This window comes from Glycine max, chromosome 8 (genome assembly GCF_000004515.6).
Source record: "Glycine max cultivar Williams 82 chromosome 8, Glycine_max_v4.0, whole genome shotgun sequence".
NCBI classification, from domain to species: domain Eukaryota; kingdom Viridiplantae; phylum Streptophyta; class Magnoliopsida; order Fabales; family Fabaceae; genus Glycine; species Glycine max.
The window spans coordinates 45,498,266-45,517,762 of NC_038244.2; the positions used below are offsets into that span (position 1 = coordinate 45,498,266).

General features: G+C 30.3%; 2 protein-coding genes across 2 annotated transcripts; both read right to left on the reverse strand.

Annotated features, from left to right (window-relative positions):
* Positions 1 to 7,143: 7,143 nt before the first annotated feature.
* LOC102661961 (uncharacterized) lies at positions 7,144 to 12,063 on the reverse strand. The gene is made up of 4 exons (XM_006586151.4): positions 11,908 to 12,063; positions 10,457 to 10,769; positions 9,990 to 10,348; positions 7,144 to 9,338 (listed from the first exon to the last, which is right to left on the reverse strand). Exons 2-4 carry the CDS (start codon positions 10,767 to 10,769, stop codon positions 7,371 to 7,373), a joined length of 2,640 nt encoding a protein of 879 aa, XP_006586214.1. The 5' UTR covers positions 11,908 to 12,063; the 3' UTR covers positions 7,144 to 7,370.
* Positions 12,064 to 14,158: 2,095 nt separating this feature from the next.
* LOC100813170 (40S ribosomal protein S8) lies at positions 14,159 to 16,508 on the reverse strand. Its single transcript, NM_001253314.2, has 5 exons — positions 16,425 to 16,508; positions 16,247 to 16,319; positions 15,173 to 15,503; positions 14,586 to 14,755; positions 14,159 to 14,500 (listed from the first exon to the last, which is right to left on the reverse strand). The coding sequence occupies exons 1-5, from the start codon at positions 16,426 to 16,428 to the stop codon at positions 14,425 to 14,427; spliced, it is 654 nt and encodes a 217-aa protein (NP_001240243.1). The 5' UTR covers positions 16,429 to 16,508; the 3' UTR covers positions 14,159 to 14,424.
* Between the last annotated feature and the right edge of the window lie 2,989 nt (positions 16,509 to 19,497).

Genomic DNA, 19,497 nt, shown 5'->3' on the forward strand with positions numbered 1-19,497 from the left:
TAAAATGAGTTATTTTACACCTATGACTAACATGATAAACCAACAAAGATATCATATTATTAATTAGTGTAAACCTATAATGTTAATAGTTTTATACTTTTTTCATTTCTGTGTGTATATATATATACGGTTATTATACATTTTTTTGTAGTAAAAACATAAATTTTTTATTCAAGAGAATTAATCATGAATTAGCGTGGTGTTACAAGTTCAATCGATCACTGCTCTTTCTCTGTGTTTATACTGGGGTTTACATCTATTGGATGTGTTTCTGGTGTATTAAGTTAATGAGCCGTTCATAAAGTCATATTTCCCTTTAAAAGCTTACAAAGGGAAAGGAAAAATAAGAGAAAAAGAGACCAATAAGTGTTAAAATTAGAAATTCGTTAGCCCTCTGTCTGCAATGTATGTTCCCTTCAAGGCCACAGTTGGTGTGATGGACAACAGATAATTTATATGATTAACTAATTAACGTAAAAATGTATGGATCTAAAGTTTGGAAAAAGATCGCTGGTTGTTGACAAACAACTCGAACAAATTCAATTATTCTATTTTCTATATGGAATGAAAAACAATTAGTTCGTTAATATTTAACAAATCTAATAATTAAAACTTTTTCAATGATTCACATGTCAAAATCAGCAAGGAATATGAAGTTCTGCATTTTATGCTGTATTCAACGATAACATCATTACTTTCTCCTTCCTTTGCTCATGAACTTTTCTATGTAAATCAATTATGGATAGAAAATACTCAAATTCGGTCAAAAGGCTTGATATAGGTTGGAGTAATAAAAGAACTTACTGGGTTTAAAAGAACTTCTAATGTTTTTTTCACGACAATGACTAATTCTTGCTTTTGAAGATAATTCATTATAAGAAAACGTGCTAAAGAGGGAGATGATGATAATATGAGAATTTATTATTATTATTATTATTATTATTATTATTATTATTATTATTATTATTATTATTATATCATTGAAATAAATAATTATCATCAAATTTAATTAAAATGTTTTCTCATAGGATTGTTTCTAGTTGTGTCTCTACCATTCACAAAAAAGAAGTTGTGGTCTCTACCAAAAACAATTAAGTTTTACCATCTCTTACGTTATGATATCAATATATACATGTGTAAGTGAGATAAATTAAATTAATTGATAAAAATGTTTTTTTTAGAGGATTTGATATCAGTTTTAAACACTATGAAATAATATATATTTTTAATAACATTTATTTATGAATTAAATATTACCAATGCAACCATGTATATCAAATTAATTTATGAAATTTTATATAAAAAATATATTTCTATATTATAATTTTTTATAAGCTAAAAAAATTATTTATATATATAATAAAATAAAATACACAACTTGGAGTGTAAAGCTTTCACTCTTTTCATTATCCTTATTAGACATTCCAATATATTTTTTCTTCTTTTCTTTGAATGTACATTTCACTCCATTCTTGCAATTAGCTAAAAAATATTTTTAAATAATCTCAATCTTCATTTTTTTACCTGTATATTTGATTTTCTTTTGTTTATTCCCTTTTAACTAATCCATTTTAATTTTTGTCTCTAAAATTAATTTCGATAAAAGAAATTTTCGTCAATAGTTGAAACATCCATATCTAATAATTTAAATTGATAAGTGTAAATCCAAAATATAACATATATACACTTATTTATTATAATCTTTAAGAATAATATATAATATAACTTATATATTAGGTTATGTATACTTGTCAAAACTTTTAATTATAAAAAAAAACGCCCATCTTGTGTAATGCGCAAACAAAAATATCAGTTAATTGATATTTTATTTTATCACAACACTCTTTATTAATTTATATTCATGTTTTAGCTTAGTGTTATTAGATACATATTTGAAATTGTGACATATTGAGTAAATGTGCACCTGACATGTTCTAGTTATTAGGTAATTTTTATTATCTATAGAAATCAAAGTCATCTTATACCCCATTTTTAAAAATATTTTCAAATTCTTAAACTAACTTGTACATATGTGGATTGTCAATACAAAATATATATATATATATATATATATATATATATATATATATATATATATATATATATATATATATATATGCGTTGTTTTTTATTTCAATTTTCTCTTTTTTCCGGATTATCAAATACATAATATTTGAACGTGGTCTGAAAGAAGTATTCTGAAATACCTTATGAAATGATATTATGCTTCCGGAACATCTATTCCGTAACCAAAATATTATACTTCTATAATTACAAAACATGTGATTCGGAACAAATAGTCTATTATAAACATTTTGATAAACATCAATATTTTATGAACTTCATATCCCGTATATAGTATTTTAAATGTGTTAGGAAGATATATTTTGGAACACCTAACAAATATGGAACACCTATTTTGTAACTAAATATCATACATATGAAATACTCATCCCATAATACATTAAAAAATAATTACGAAACATGTGATCCCAAGCAAACAATGAAAGGTGTTGTTCTTATGCAAAACCTATTTCGTAACAGAATATCATACTACTTAAGTACCTATTTCTTAATACATTACAAAATAATTGAGAAAGAGGTGTAGGTTGATTTTGATAGGGTGCAGGAAGAAAAGACGTTGTATGCGACCTCATCTAAGGCCCAATTTTGACCTGGACTTTACCAAATTGTCTTTAGTCAAAGCAGAGTTGGGTTTGAAATCTTTAAATAGTGTTTCGGATTTGGTGTAATGGTAATATGCAATATTAATATTTAAGGCTTTTATTTGATATAAAAGTACTATTGGTTGAGTTTAATTTTATTTTATTTTATTTTATCAAGGTTTATTTATATATTTGGTTCCTAGACATCACAATGATATAATTTTAGTCCGTCAGATTTTAATTATGTCAATTGTATCTTAAGATTATCATAAATGTGGTCGTTTTCAATTACACCAATTTTAATATTTCATACATATTAAACACATGGACTAAAATTAGACAATTACTGTAATTAAGGGAATGAAGTGACACAATTGAAATAAGAAAAACTAAAATCATACAAGAGTTACTTAACAGACTGAAAATGCAATCAAAGCCGTTTATCAGCAAGAAAGTGTTCAAATTCAAAAAATTCATCAACAAATTTAATTTGTTTTGGTTGATTCCCCCGCTGCATTGATTGTACAAGTCCAATGGACTGAATATGCGATTTGCAACTAGAGAAGTCTTGTCATGGGTTAGAATGAAACGTCTTGGTTTCACCATTGGCAACGCTGAGAATATGCTCTTTTTCCCACAAATAGAACATACTAAATAATAAAAATTTTAAAAAAATAATTCACAATACAAAAGTATTTAAAATAATAAATTATTTTTAAAATCTTAAATCACATAATACTAATTGTTTTCAATAATAATTAATAATAATAAGTCTATCAAGCAACTAAATTACAACACAAAATTATAAACTCTAGAATTAGTCTTAAAATCTAAAAAAAAAACAATTAAACATAAATTAAACTAAAAGATATTTTCTATCTTTTTATTTTATTTTTTTAGTAGTCTTATATATTAATATAATTATTATTTATAAAAAAAATAACTAATATTGTGAGCTGACGAGGGAATTGTGGAATAATGTGGTTCCATTAAAAATAAGATGTTTGTATAGTAAGCACTTCAAGACAGAATCCCTACAAAGACAAATCTGAGAAGAGCATCATATCATACAGCAGGAGGAGTGTGTGTGAATGTGGGGTGTAACAAAAGGTAGAGGATACCAGCCATCTTTTTTTTATGAATGTGATTGGTTTTCTAAAGTATGGCAATTGTGCTTTAGATGGCTTGGGGTGTCCACTGTATTGAGTAATGGTATGAACAGAAAGTTTCTACAATTCTATGGTCTGGCAGGAAGTGGTGCAGTAGATGGGAAAGGGTGGATGGTGATTTGGTTTGCTTTGCTATGAGCTATATGGGTAGGAAGGAATAACATGATTTTCAGACAAACAAGTGCAGCCGCAAGATGTTTTTGAAGAAGCTGTTATTCTAGTATGGAGGTGGCTTTAAGGAAAGGAAGAGGGGGTTTTGCTATCCATTGTCAGAGTGGATGCTTAACCCTATTGTGTGTCTTGGTGGTGATACGTTGTAATTAAATAGAGGCAACCAGTGGGACGGCTTTCTGTGCACATGCATTTGGTGATACGTTGTAAGTCTTAGGCAGTCACATGATTATACTAAGGATAATGATATGTTTGATTTTCAGTGTATACCTGTCACAGCTTGGTGGAATGTTTATCTATTGCTCATGGTATTTTTGTCATAGAAGGTTAAGGTATGTTAAGTTTGCTGTCATCATGTGTGGGACTTTATGGACATTGTTGGTTTCATGGTAGGTGGGTATGAGGTTGGGGAACAAATATTCTGTTTTGGGGAATTCAGTTGTATCGGATATAGTAGCTGTAGCTGTAGCTGTAGTGGTTTTGTAGGAGAAAAAAAAAAGATGAAAGAGAAAAAAGAATATATTTGTTGATATAGCATTTTTCTTTTCTAACTATGTACTTAGTTATGCAGAATGATGAAGGATGTTTTGTGGAAAATGAGCAAGGTGTTATTTTATTTAAACTTTTGACAGTCTAATAAAAGATTAGCATAATCTTATCTCTCTCAAGTATAGCTTTTAACATTTGACTGTATTAACTGATTCAATCAGAAACTAGTCAGATATATAGGGTTGAATAAGTGACAATGGGTCAAATTTGAATAAGTGAAATTTCCGTTGACAGAATAAAAAGACCAGTTAATCATGTCAAGAAATTTGAGTGTTTTGTAGTTTATATAAAGGGCTGAAGGAAGAAAGAAAAGCTTCTGCAGTTGCTATGAATCAAACATTAGCCATGATCACAAGGGTGCAGGAAGAAAAGGCAACATTACATATGGAGGCCTTCCTGTACTTAAGAATGATGGATGAGCCTTCAGAGTATGAAACATGAGCTTTGCAAAAAGCTAATGCCTAATGACCTTGTTGCTTAATTAGAATGGGAAAGATGGCAAAGTTGGAAGCTGAAGTTGGGTTTTATGCAAAGAAAATTCCTAATGAATCGGAGCTGTAAAACATGGTGGCGACAAACTTTGGAATGATGGTGAAAGATATTGGATTGGACCATTACATTACATTGAAAGAACGAAAGTTTCCTTGGAAAGTCAATTACTGAAAATACTAATATATTTGATAAAATGGATGTTATACTCAAGTCTTTGGGGAAAAAAATGTTCAGTCTGAATATATATTTCCCACGTTTGAAGAAGTCGTAAAAGCAACTTTACTTTTCCCTGAATATTCAATCATTCAAAGGGCAATTGGCTAATATAGAATATGATGAAAGGGAATCCCCATAATACCATGAGAAGTTGGACAATAATATATTTTAATGCAAGAATTATTTCTTCACCTGAATTAAATTCAGATTTCATGGGTGATGATTTCTCATCCAAGGAACCTCCGGATTGAAAGAAAAACTTGGGTACAATGGACATGGAAATAATTATTTACCTTCTAATAAAAGTTTGGTTTCGGATTTTATTTGAAGGTTGCAAGTTCTTGAGGAAGACCTTGGTAAAGTTCATATTATCCCTCGTGCTGTAATTCTTTTCTAAATTAAAATTCCAATATTTGTTAAAGATGGAAAAATCTACTTGAGTTGAGAGTACAACAGTAACCTACTAGCTTTGTTAAATAGTGCATGTTTTAAACAAATTAAAAGTCAATAACTATTAAAAAAATAGTGTTTGAAGTAATGTAAATTATACTCAAAATAATTTGCAATAAACTTTTCAAGATATTTTTTTATAAATAGTATTTTAGTAGGTGTGTATTGCACAAGATACATATTTTTTCATATAATTAAAATTCATAATAAGTAAATATGTTTGAATTATAAAGTATGATATAAGATAATTTTTAACTATTGACAATTTCTGTTAAAAAAATTATTGAAATTTACTAGTAATTTATATAGATAATTTAATGCAAATCTTCCTTATTTATAAATGAATGGTTAGAGAAATCCTCTATCAATTGTTTACTAGTGCTTAAAAGATGTGAACCCTTCTGTATCCTTGTACGTAAATGCTCCATACTGGTTACTTCTGAATCGAGAGTTGATTGAAATCTAACGGTTCAGATATCAGATATCTAATTCATAAAGAACAGTGCAAATATGTTTGTCAAGTTAATCCATTTTACTACTTCATTGTTCTTTCTATGATAACTTCCACTTTAGCTATCAAATTTTAATTCAAATGGGTCGTGAAAGGGGAATGAAGAAATGCAAGGGCTGAGAAATCCTCAAATCATTGATGTTATAAATTCCTTTTCAAATCAGTCATATTAACAATTTCTCAGTGAGTAGGCACGTAATGAACCCAAATTCACTTTGTTTTCAACAGAAAGATGATCAGATTCCATACAGAAACTGCATGCACGTCTAACAGGCTGTTTACTTTGAGAGAAAATTTTCTGTTTTACATTTAATTAAAAAAAAATATTTTTACTTTATTTCCTATTTTCAAAAGTTTGTATAAAAAACAATGAAAAACATAAAGCAAAGTGAAAAAAAAAAACAAGAGTATGTTTTTATCATTAAAATGAAAATAGAAAAAAATGCTTTTAAACCAAATTGCCCTTAAAATTTTCAACTTCTCAGTACATACTTCACCGATGAAATAATAGGAATTCTAAATAAGCCAAAAAAAGGACGTGCATTCCGGAAGGAAAAAAAGGGGTGGAAGCAACAAGCTTACAAGATTTATAATGTTTTGGGTTTGGCCCTTCCACCAACAATAACAAATTTTTGTGCTGTGATTTTTCCAATATTCTTAAAAAAACAATGATAAAATAGTTTCTCATTCTGCACCTTTTGTTTTATTACATTAGAAACTAGAATTGATAACACCATGCTACAGCCTACATACCAGCATCACTACTTCTGAAACTTCAGGCATTTTATAGTAAATTTAGTATGTTAAACTTATTTGTCATTTTGCATAACTCTTGGAAGTTAAAATGATTTCCTTGTTTTTTCATTTACCCTTAAACCGTTGATGTGTTCAACATTGCAAGTGATAAGAACACACAATAAAAGCAGTGACTTCCTATTCCATTTAAAAACAAAAGACTGATCTCAGCAGCATTCTCTGAAGTATGGCAAAATTCTGTACAGTATGTCAAATAACTCTGACACCTTTAGAACATAAAATTTGCATGTCAGACAGGAGGAATGTCAGTATTTTCAAAATCCATTTCTTTCTAAAAGTCAAAACATCTATGATAACTAGTAGCTTCAAAGATACCTGTATAAATGCTCTTTAATTTAGCTTAGTGGCTTGGAAACATTCCACTAACTCTACAATCTCCATTTTATGATCTCCACTTAAATGCTTTTCTTTTACTAAAACTGCAGTTCCATGATCTGAACTATGACGATGCAGCTTTGTTTTGCTTGTACGAGCCTTGCGGCATGGGCTGAAAGCATCAATGTGTGACAGGATGTCTTTCTTTTTCCGTCTCCTCTGCACATGCAAGAATTCATTTCCCAAGGACTCCATTGCTTTAACAGTCAATGGTCGATTTCTTGTGCTCTGTCTCCTAGGATTTATATTAGTAGGCTGCTGTTCCATAGAACCAACATCACAAGAGGATCTTTGTGGCTTTTCGACTACCCCCTGAGTATCAGTTGACAAACACGGATCATTTGCCTTTTTGCACTGCCCATCTTCCTCCACTGTCGCCACCATTTCACCATCTTCAGACTTCAACAGAACCTGGGGTGTGTTGAAGGTGACCGCCGACTGTGATTCACATTTCTCGACTTCAACACAAGACTTGCTCCTGGATTGACAAATTTCATTGAGAATGATTTCCTCGTTATTCACTTCCACACTTCTGTCAGCTAAAGAGGCAATTGAACTTCCATTCGGCCGAGAACTAACTGAATCACAAACATTTTGGTGGGAATCTGGAAAGCTCGATAACTGAGAGAATGCCACTTTTTCAGATTCCAAGCCTCCTGATGAATTCTCAATGGCGCGGCTTGTCTCTGCCTTGGCACAAGCAGTCAATCTTCTCCTTTTAATGGGAAGAACCATAGGATTACAATGATCTGATCTTGCCCTCCGACGGAATTGATGCTTTATAGTCCTCTTTAGCTGATTATCATCAGTCACACGGGTCTTCTGATTTTTCTGGCTTTCTACCCTTTTTTTTGCATTATTATCTGGCTTATCATTTGCTTCTTTTTGGTTGGTAGCATCACTGTCAGATATGCCTTTTTGGCTATTAGTATTACTAATGTTCTTTTTGTCACATGTCACCATGCTTGATGAATCTTCATCAGAGGAGCTATCCTTACTTTCTCTTGAGAGAACAGTCATCTTAGAAGCATTTTCTAATTCAACTGGAAGACATGTCAGTTCTCTCACCTTCAATAATTTTCCTTCATAAAGCCTACTGGTATCAATTACTGTGAATTTTGTCAACTTTTTATCAATGTTATCAGGCATATCCTTGCAATGGTTTACTTTCCTCGTATGTTTGGCCCCTTTACTTGTAATACCAGCAGCATTTACCTCAACTTTACTCACTGACTTAAAAGGTGCAGATTTAAATTCCATTAAATCAGATGACTTCCCTCCATGCACCAAACTGGTATCAATAACCATGAATTTTATATGATCTGTAGTAGAAGCTTGGGGCTTGAGGTAACATTGACGATGATAATCAAATTGGTCATCCTTATTCAATCCCTTTTCTGGCTCTTCATCATTGCAGCTACCAACTTTAGTCTCTTCTTCAAGCACAAGAAGATTAGGTTCAGCTACTACTTTGCTCAATACATCACTAACAGAATCAAAGTAATGATCACCTTTCACAAGTTTTCTCCTCGAAAACTTCTTAACACCAGGGATAAGAAAAACCAGATGATCTTTGGAGTGGACATAGCCTTGATTCTTTGGTTGCTCAGAGTGCCAACCTCTTGCCAGTAAGCGGGGCCAAACAGCTTCCCAGAAGAGATCATTACTTTTGGCTTTGCTAAGTCGCAATCCTCCTGTTAAATATTTTATTATATCACTGGGCCCAAGAGAAGCCCAAGCTTTACAAGTTGGTACTGAAAACACCCGATTGTTCTTCCCAAGTTCCACAGCAAGGCTTGTAAGGTCTTCCTTTTCCTTTCCAATACCTACTGCTTCTACAAGAACACCAAGTCCAACAATAGACTTTATAGATAAAATGTATTCTTCTACAGAAGTTCTGCCCTCCACATATGACTGAGAAACCTGATTATATAGATAAAATCAGTGTGAGACTGAAGCATGTAAATGATACAACTATAATGATTAAAGAAAATTACCATTGGCAACAATAATTCAAATAATCATCAGTATTACATCACAATAGCATAATATTAATAATTCAAACAGCTATTCCACCTTAATTACCATTGTATGACTATACTCTAAAAAGCATGTCATATTAATGAAGTAAGACACTCTGCAAATAGTAAAGCTTTTACTTTCCAACATCAAATGGACTAGGAGAAGCAAGCTAAGTATTATTTGAAGCTCATTAACAGAATGCATTAGTTAATTCCAAAAGATATTGAATCCTTTGATGCTTATAGCTCCTGTTCTACTACATGGTAAAAACAACCATAAAAAATGGACTGACAACTATTATATATACAAAACACCACAAAAACCAGATTATCATTAAACCAAATTATTACTGCCTTATAATAAATCATGCCAATTCAAGAAAGAATTTAAAGAAGGATATATATTAAAGGGGGAAAATAAAAATTGCAACTTACAAAGGACTATATCAGAGAGGCGACTGATGAAAATAAAAGAAATTTTGAAATCCTAGAATGCAGTGATACAGGGTAAGCCAATCATCAGGCAATGGATATGAGATGACACAGTTGATACCTGCAACAAAGTATCTTTAGATTCTTCTGAGACATGGGGAATCAAGCGAGACAATAGTTCATGTTGCCTCTGTCCATTAAGAAGCTTCTGTCCTATAATACATTTTCTCCCTTTTATCTTCCTGCAGTCTGACCATCTATGATATTCTTCAGATTTGAAAAACTTTCCATAGTAAAATGACAGTATTTCCCCCATCCCTTTGTTCTCTAAGAATTTTTTTATCTTAATAAAATTCTTCCCAAAAATAAACAAACCAAGGAGAAAACTTTTTGCATCAGCTTCACTCCAAGAGTTACTCAATGTGCCAGGAACCAATACATAATTTTTGCTTTTACCCAGTTGACCTGAATTTTTGCCTCCTGTCATCACAAACCGAAAAACAATTAGTTTCAATTCTTCCTCACTTTCTGATATACTGTTCTTTTTAAAATTAGTTTCTTTTACTAGTTCAATTGTATTGACTGTACCATCAACGTCGGCAAGATTCCTTTCATGTCCACTATCCTCCACTTCATTTCGTATCCATGTGACTGAGATGGGCAAACCAATTGCAAAAGAAAGCGAGCTATCAAGCATAACTTCTGAATCAGCAGGATTCATAAGAAGTTGAAGCCGTTCTGATTCTTTTATGATGCCAGGGACCTCCACCTGGTATTCTTCACCAACTCGAGGATCCAACTGCAGGGCTCCAACTACGTCACTTATATCAGGCGAACCTGGAGGACTACTAGATGAATGCTCCATGGAATCATCATTATAATTTTGTTGAATTGACTCCATCTGCCAAGAAACACAGGACAATAAACCTAATAATTATAAACTAAAACCAAAGCTTAAGAAGAACCATTATCAAGGAAATGTAGCTTAGGTAACATTATCAAGGAGCAAACTTCAAACATGGGTCACAAACTTCAACTTGGCATAAAAGTAATGTACAGAATTACTTACCGACCACTCATTTACTAGGCCACACTTTGTCAGTTGTCACACTCATCAAATTATTTGCTTAAAAAAAATTAACTACGAACTCAGAATTACAGTACAAGTAACATTTGGGATTGTCCAGTAAATCCAAAAGGACCCCAATTACTAAATCTAAATCAGTCTGTTTCGGTACCAAACAAATTAGAACACAGCCGAGCCTGAAACCACAACAATTGCCAACACAATAGAGCATCAAAATCCTCCACATGGACACCACCTACCTAAACCACTCACACAAAGGAATTTTTTTGAAATACTCAAAGACAGCATTCTTCAGTGGCCGACACAGATTCAAAGAATTACACTTTACACCATTCAATTACCAATATGCATGTATGTGGCCTCAAAGGGTAAAAAGTAAAATAAAAACCCTTTGAGGAAAACATTATATCCAAGCAAGAACAAGAAAATCAACCCCAGCCAGATCCACTTGTATGTAAGTTCATAACTTCATATCATAAACAAAGCGCTGACAGATTAATACATAACATAACATAACACAACAACACACCGACCAAGACGTGTAACAGAGGAACACAGAAAACAAGTACAATAGTGCATTCACTTACACCATAAGATTGAGTACACCCACATAATGCTAACAATTAATTTAAACATAAAGGACCCAAAAGAAAAAATATTTCGAACAATCTTCCTCCCGATCCTACATATGTTATCATACACGCATGAAACAAGATGATAGCAGAGAGAAAGATGAATACTTGTTACCCTCTGTGTCAAATGCTAAGGGGTTGAAACTTGAAAGAGAAAGCATCAAGGAACCACAAAGCGTAAGAAGAAGAAGAAACAAACAAAAGGGTATACATATCTGATATCTATATGTAAAATAAATGTAAATATATGTGTTGTGAAAGTTGAGAGAGAAAACAAAGACGTTAACGTGGAAGGAGAAGAAGGGAGGGAGAGAGAGAACCTGGTGGTGTCAAATGGGTGAAGTGAAGTGAAGAAGGAAAGTGAAATGGCATGAACACCAACGAAACGAAATATAGTACTAATGTGACTCGGCGAGTTGGTGAGTGAGACCCGAGTTGAGGAGTGAGTGTTGTTGACGACGTGGTTTAGAAGCAAGTTCCAAAATTGAAACTTGAGATCATGGTTTACTACTACACAGAATTGTCTGAAATTTATTTATGTGCATAATTAAGATTATGTTGAAAAAAATATACTCATTTAAAGATGAACTCTTAATTACTGATTGATTACACATTAAAGTTAAAAATATCTGATCTCGTGGGTTGTTTCATTAACTCATTTACTTTGACGTAAGTAAATGAGTTATTGAAAGAATGTTATATAAAATTATTTAAATTGCACTTTTAAAAAAATATAAAAAAGCTTTTGAGCAATTTTTTTACATTAAAACTATTTTAAAAATTAACTGAAAAATGAGTTGAAAATTGAAAAAAAAAGGTTGAAAGTTATTAAGTTAAATTTTTATTTGAAGGACTTATTAAGTTAACTTTTGAATTATAAATGTTTGATAAAAATAACTATTGAAGTTGAAATCGATGAATAAAAAAAATCATATAAAATAACATGTTTATATATTTAGATTTATTTTTAGATAATTATAATTTTAAATTTATTAATTAATTTTAAAATGCTAAGATTTTTTTGTTTACAAATCAAAATATAATTAATAATTAAAACAAATAAAGAAAACAAAATAATAATAAAAATAAGTAATGTAATATTAAAAATAAAAATGGTAAAAATAATATAAAATTTGAAATATATATTTAACATTCTTTTAATTATATTAATTTAATTACACTTTTAATCTCTCAAGTATTACAGTTTTACAATTTTGATTCTTTGAATTTCAATTGAGTAAAAAATTATAATCATGTGATTTTAGTACCTATATATATATATATATATATATATATATATATATATATATATATATATATATATATATATATTATTTTAATAAATTAAAATTAAAAATATATAAAATATAAATATATAATTATTATCATCATTATAATAATATATAATATATCTACTACATCTCATTAATAATATATTTAGAACTAAGTAATGTATATATACTAACTACTATAAGATGCATTCTAGAAAGTGTAGTTTTGAATTGAGTAAATCGAAATTCGTATTGTGTTTGTGTTCCAAATTACTCAATCCCTAGCTACATAACTTTCAGATAATTTATTATGGAATTGCCTTTAAAAAAATTCTATTCTGGAATTATATAGTTCCAAGATTGAGTAATACGAAACAAAATAATTGAGCAAAAAATAAAAAACGAAACAAAATAGTGGCAGATTAGTCAATCCAATCCAAACCAATACTAACATCATTCTAGATTGTCTTAAATCTGCTCTTGGACTCAATACACAATGAAAAGATGGGCCCAAATCCTGATATGTCACGAAAAGAGTGAGACATTGCAAATGCCACGGTCTTGCAATCTACCTCGGAGATTATTTTTTGAAGACATTCCTAGTTCGGAGAAGCCTCCATCGGATTAACAAAAATGTATGCAGCCATTTTTTTCACAGGAAAATGCTTTTGGAATTGTCACATGTCTCAAAGATGATAGAGGACAGTTTATTGTGGCAAAGAGTGTTGACAAAAAATGTGTTCTTTACATTTCTCTTTTTTATTATACTTGCATAAATGCACATTCAAAAGAACAGAGAGATAAATGTCTAAGAAGGTGGTGAGAAGAGCGATAGTTTAACTCTCATGATGTATTCTATGTTTAGCTTAGCTGCAGCCAAATCTCCGTTTTCAATGTAAGATGCAAACATTCATAACCTTACCTAAATGTGGCATTATATTATCAAGTGCCTTCGTGTTGCTCTAAAACTTTAGCTCTTGTAATGTTTTCATCATTCGGACCATAAGATTACAGTAGTTAGCAGTTACACATAAAAATGGGTTATAAACATTCTAAGGAAGATAACAAAATATTTTTTTTCTTGGAAAAGAATATTTTAAGTAAAACAGCAGATAAAACAAGGTGAACGAATACTCGAGTTCCAGCTCTATTGCGATATGTTATTGGTCCCTTAATCCCAGTCATCTATCAGAAACCAAAAACACATTTAGGCCTGAAATAACTACCATGTTTCAAATAACTTGATTAAAAAAAGAATATCTTTCACAACCATCGAGAGAAAGAAGGTCAGATAGGATAATCAGTAATTTAAAAAACTGCAATTTTCTTTATCTAATGATGTTAATAGTAAGTAGAATACTCATGCATCCCCGCCTTTCAAATTATCAGTAACATAAACAAACAAAACAAAATTTGGTTGAAATTGGCATAAACTAATAAAACGTTCACCCTAAAGGATGTCCAATTCCCTAGAGGTGGTCGACCCACAGTCATAAAAAACGTACATTTGAATTGGTACCAACTTCCAAGAACTAAAGCCAAATAGAAGTTTAGAAAACACTAAAATTAAGCAGCACCCTTTCCCTTCTTCCTCTGGAGTTTCTTCATGTAAAACTCCAGCTCCTTACCTTCAAGAATGTACCTACACAATTTTGGAAAAATAAGATAAGCAAACAACAATACGATGTTGACACAAACATAGTCTGACAAATCAGGTTTAAGCATACCCATCAGCCCTGCCACATTGTCCGGGACGAGAAGAAATACAGGCCAACAATCGCCCACCACCAAATTGCTCTTCAATGTGGGAGTCAAGATTACGATCTTTCTGGCGTTTCTCAAGTTTTCTCTGCACATGGTTACTTTTCTTAGTTTCTTCAGCAGCAGCCTCACCTTCCTGCAAGTTTAACATCAAAGGGTCAGGAAACACACATCAGATGCCGGCTATTCAATCCAAAAAAAATTACACCTGTACCATTCATCATAAATAAATTTAAGCTTATTCATAAAAAGAATAATACAAGTAGTGTCAGAAATCAAATATTACACCCAGCAAGTAACCATGATTTCAACTATGAATTTAATTTTTTTTGGAACACATGCAATCAATGTAACTACTTTTGAGAAAATGTTGTCCAGAAAGAAGATCCAGAGTATCATACAAGAACACCAATGGACTTTACTATCAATTTCAACATATCTCCCGCCCAATATTTTTCAACAGGCAAAAGCATATCTATATTCAAGAAATAAATGATATGGATATACAATAAGGGGGGAAAACTATTAATGAACACAATTCACAAAGCATCACCTCAGTAGAATCCTTCTTGGCTGCCACTTTCTTTTTTCTACCAATTTCAACACCATAGTGCTGAAGGTACCACTGCCTGAAAGGAGCAGCATCAACCTGGACAATAGCACTCTTGACCAGGGTCTGAGTTCGCACAAGCTCGTTGTTTGAGGCATTGTAAACAACATCTAGAATACGAGTCTTGCGAGTAACTGCTTCACTACCCCATGAGTAATTGCCAGTATCCAGCCTCAATGCCCTCCATTTAACATTGCCACCTCTAACACGAATCCTCCTGATTGTCTTGTTGCTTGATAACTTGGTGTTTGCTGCCTGACGCCCAAGCTCATACCTATATGAAACCAGAAAAAAAAAATCTTAGATAATCTAATTCGGAAATTGGGATAGAACATCACTACATGCTCAAACAAAATGTCAAGAAACACATAATAATCCATAGTAGGTTCAAATAATCTCCATTAAATTAAAGATCCAAACGAAGGTGCAAACGTTGAGAATATTTCCACATTTTAAATGCAAAAAACAATAATTCATAAGGCAGAGATAATGAAAATTCAGCTTGCAGTGAAATTGGGTGGCTGCTATGTCACTATTGTGCCTCACAATCAGTTTCTTTTCTATGGAGTATAGAGAATATAATCGGCAGAGTCTTCTATGCTTCTCTGGTTGTGAACAGGAGAAACAAGAATGAAAAACACCTTTCTAAATTTCTAATTTGTAAATGAAATAAATTCAAATCTTAGTCCAAATCTCAACCAGAGAGGGTTTTGGATTGGTTCAGCATGACTTTAATTCGAATTACTACTAAGGTAACCATTTGAAATCCCTATTTGCCTTATGAAATATAAAAATCGAAAATGACTAAACCTAGATCAGGCAAATACACTTGTAGATACGAACTTATTCATCGCCCTAAAATAAATAAAACACAACAGCCACTTTACACAGATGAATTGAAACCATTCTCATTCTTATTCAAACCACATCGTATGTGCAAGACGAAAAATAAGCAACTTCAAGAAAAAGACAAAAAAAATGAAATTAAAAGAAAAGTGTTAGAAAAATGGGTAATACTTTCTCTTCTTTCTCCAAGCCTTTTTCTTGCCACCAGTGGCACGCCTCTTGTGCATGGAATCCCTAGAAATACCTGTTGAAAAGCAATAGCAGAGCCCATAAGAAAAGAAAATCCCACAAACACACACACACGCAACACATCAAAGATCGAAGTGATGCAATGACAAGAGAACCATACCCATCTTGATGAAGCGCCAATACTCTCTCCTCTCTCTCTCTCTCTCTCTCTCTCTCTCTAAGCTTCCTCTCTGGGTGCGCGCCCCTCTCTGATAAAACCCTGAGTATATATCAAGCCCTAGTCTGAAATGTTGGATACAGACCCGACCTCATTACGGGTCAACCAATTGGGCGCCCATTGGGCTTTCATGCAAGCTCACCCATATCTGGCCTGATACTACTTTATTTTTTATTTAAGTTGTGCTGTTTCTATTTAACACAAAAATAACTTGAAGCAAACATGCGTTTTTTTTTTTACACGATATGCAATTTTTTTAGGTATCCTTTGAGTATTGGTTAAAAAAAATATTTTTTTATTAAAATGCACAAAATCATATTACATAAGACTTTTTTTTATATTTTCTTGTAATTAATAAATATTTTCTTTTTTAAATTCTTTAACTAATATTCTAACAACACTTATTACCAACTAAAATAGATATATACTGGAAAAAAAAATGAAACATGCATAAGATATAGTATTTAAATTTTAAATATTTATCTCAGTCATGTTAAACTACTGTTTTATATTTTTATAACGAATTATCAATATGTTTCAATTTAAGAATAATTTTGTTATAATTTAAACTATTTTTTATAAATCTATTATATAATTTATAATTTTAAGAATATGCATTTATTATGGATTTTAATTATATTATTTTATAAATTTAAAAGTATTTAACTACTATTAATTTCAATTATAATTATATAAAATAAATATTTACTTTATTTAATCAACATGTTAAAATAATAAATATAATATAATTATATTTTATTTAAGTATAAAGTAAAAGTTGTCACATCAATTTATTAAAGAGGAAGAAGTAATATCCAATTATTAATAGAAATTTTCACAACTCTTACTAGTGTAACAATTTCTACGTTGTCCTCCATAATAATTTAAATTTTAAAATTACTTTTAATTGATTCCACGATTGAAGTAGGGGAAGCATGACCCGTGATTGATTTGGAAGACTTTGAGTTCTGAAAATAATTCTAATATATTTTTTTAGTACGAGTTTGAGTTATATTTTGAGTCATCCCAATTCATTTTAATCTTTAATATTTTGTAATATTTTGAACAACTATCTATTAGTAAAAAAATTATTTAATAGATAATATTTGATTAAACATATAATTTGTTTCCTATTGTGAATTCTCAATTTGTACCTATATATGCACAAATGTTATCCTTTTAATTTTTGCATGCATTTTTTTTTATCAGCAACCATTAGCAATTAATATGTTATGTTATACATGTTAGGGAAGATTCAAATATATGTCATCTGTATCACTTCAACTCTTATATCTCTTTTTCCAATCATCAAATCACCTTATGGCTCCTAGTCGTGTCATATATTGATCATTAATTAACTCTCTTTTCTTATGCATTCTTAATTAATTTGATCCTCATATATATGATATATTCTTAATTTAAACTCTATATATGTAACACATTCTTAATTTAATCTCTATATATAGTATATCGTTAATTTAATCCCTAAATAACGGACCAAATTAAGAATGCATAATGAGATTAATAGTGGCAAAAACTAAACTTATTTGTGTCGTACATTGATCATTTATACATATAAAGATCAATTTAATAACTTTTTATATGTAGGAACTAAATTGAGAACTCGTCACTCGTATATGAATTAAATGGAATGTTTAGCCTGATATTTTATATAACATGTCATCTGGAATATTATTAAGTTTAGTGCACTTTTGCACAATGGCATTTGATCACATCAAGCTACAATACAAAAGTGCACCCTTTGTATTAATAGTGATTATAACATTAAGTATTTATTATAATTTTTTTAGAAGAATTTATTATAAAATTAAAATAATAAATATTGCAATTAAATATTAGATACCCAACACATTTGAATAAAATGTAACAGATTTACTGTGCCTAAAATTAAGTCAATTTGGCGTTAGATACTCGAGTACCCTTTGGTCCAGTTTATTTTAACTTAATTTTTTTGTCCTTTAGGAGAAGTTAGGCCAAACAATTTTTTACAAAAATTCTTAAAAATAAAAGGAGCTTATTTTTTTACAAAGAAGGAGCTTGAAAAAAAGCTCCATTATCTAAGCTTATTTTCACTTCTCGCTAGCTTTTATTTAGGCACCCTCTTCGATTACCTGTGAATCCGTTGGATGATTGTGCATTTAGTGATTTAATGGGTGTGTGGCTCTTACTCTTTCTTCTAAATAAATATATATTAATTAAAAATAAATTATAATAAAAAATAAAACAATATTTTTTTTTATTTCAAATATAATAAAAGTAAATAAAAATATGAAAATAATAATTTTAAAAATTATTTGTATTTTAATATTTTATTAATTTAAAATAATTTTATGTGAATTGAATTAATTTTATACAAAAAAATAATTTAATAAATATATATTTATTAGACTGATAGCAATTTTAAATAAATCATAAGTCTTTTTTTAAAAAATTTATCAAACAAATTTTAATTTAAAAGAAGTTTTTAGGTTGAAAAAAATTAAAACTAACAAACAACTTTTACTTTTTTTTTTCAAAGTTCTTATTTTTAGCTTCAACATAAGTGAAAACAAAGTCAGGTGAAACATACCCTCATATATTTAAATAGAATAATCATTCTTTTATTGTCTTGCAAACATACCCTCGATATTTAAATAGAATTATAATTCTTCTTTTTCATATATAATGAGTGTTTCCTAATTTATTATGTCAAAGATTTAATTTATTGGATCAGAAACTAGTTTTTGATTGATCCAAATATAGATTCTTTTAATTTATTTCTTAAGGAAAAGGAAATGTGTCCTATAATAAAAAAAAACTTTTATTGATTATAAATGAAAAAATCCCAAGAAGGAGTGATAAATTGTGATTTTAAATTTTTCCGGACTCTTGTTGATAAGAAACACCATTATCTGATGCCGCTTAAAAAAGAAAACAACAAATAACAGATTATGTAAAACAACTTTCAAGCATAAAATCAAATTCAAACCCTATAAGTTAAAGCAGATAAAATAAA